We start from the raw sequence: 1097 nt of genomic DNA, 5'->3' as shown, positions 1-1097 counted from the left end.
GCGCTCTTCCTGGGCATCTACCTGGCTGCCCTCCTGGGCAACGGCCTTATCCTCACTGCCGTAGCCTGCGACCACCACCTCCACACCCCCATGTACTTCTTCCTCCTCAACCTTGCCCTCCTCGACCTGGGCTGCATCTCCACCACTCTGCCCAAAGCCATGGCCAATTCCGTCTGGGATACCAGGGTCATTTCCTATGCAGGGTGTGCTGCTCAGGTCTTCTTTTTTGTTTTCTTGATTGGAGCAGAGTATTTTATTCTCACCATCATGGCCTATGACCGCTACGTTGCCATCTGCAAGCCCCTGCACTATGGGACCCTCCTGGGCAGCAGAGCTTGTGCCCAGATGGCAGCAGCTGCCTGGGGCAGTGGCTTTCTCTATGCTGTGCTGCACACTGCCAATACATTTTCCCTGCCCCTCTGCCAAGGCAATGTTGTGAAACAGTTCTTCTGTGAAATCCCCCAGATCCTCAAGCTCTCCTGCTCACACTCTTACCGCAGGGGAATTGGGCTTCTCACAGTTACTTGTTTTCTGTTCTGGGGGTGTTTTGCTTTCATTCTTTTCTCCTATGTACAGATTTTCATGGCTGTGCAGAGGATGCCCTCTGAGCAGGGACGGCACAAACTCTTCTCCACATGCCTCCCCCACCTGGCTGTGGTCTTTCTGTTTCTCACCACTGCCATGTTTGCCTATCTGAAGCCCCCTTCCATCTCCTCCCCATCCCTGAACCTGGTGATGTCTTTCCTGTACTCGGTGATGCCCCCAGCAATTAACCCCCTCATCTACAGCATTAGAAACCAGGAGCTCAAGAATGCCATTAGGAAAGTGATGTCATGGATGTTTTTCAGGATATGCTGAGGAAACTCATTGTGCCTTTCCACAGCTATAAACTGCTTCTTTTCTTCTTCAGATGAATTACAGTTTATGAAAAGACATGGAAAGCCTGTCTTAACTTCTGGAGGGATTTGTTTGGTTTTGTTTTTCTATTTCCCTGTGTGATAATGTTTTCCACAAAGAAATGCTGTTTTTCATCCTGTTGTACTCAATTACCAACATGTAAGAGAACCATGAAAAGGACCCTAAAGGTCATGTAATTT

The 1097-nt window shown here is 49.2% G+C and overlaps 1 protein-coding gene across 1 annotated transcript; it reads left to right on the top strand.

The window, feature by feature from the left end:
* Positions 1-267: 267 nt before the first annotated feature.
* LOC139999848 (olfactory receptor 14C36-like) lies at positions 268-858 on the top strand. Its single transcript, XM_072029474.1, has one exon. The coding sequence runs from the start codon at positions 268-270 to the stop codon at positions 856-858; it is 591 nt and encodes a 196-aa protein (XP_071885575.1).
* The last annotated feature ends 239 nt before the right edge of the window (positions 859-1097 follow it).

Source organism: Anas platyrhynchos, chromosome 30, assembly GCF_047663525.1.
Source record: "Anas platyrhynchos isolate ZD024472 breed Pekin duck chromosome 30, IASCAAS_PekinDuck_T2T, whole genome shotgun sequence".
Lineage (NCBI taxonomy): Eukaryota > Metazoa > Chordata > Aves > Anseriformes > Anatidae > Anas > Anas platyrhynchos.
The sequence above is the reverse complement of the archived record's forward strand: the minus strand, read 5'-3'. Positions and strand labels throughout refer to the sequence as shown.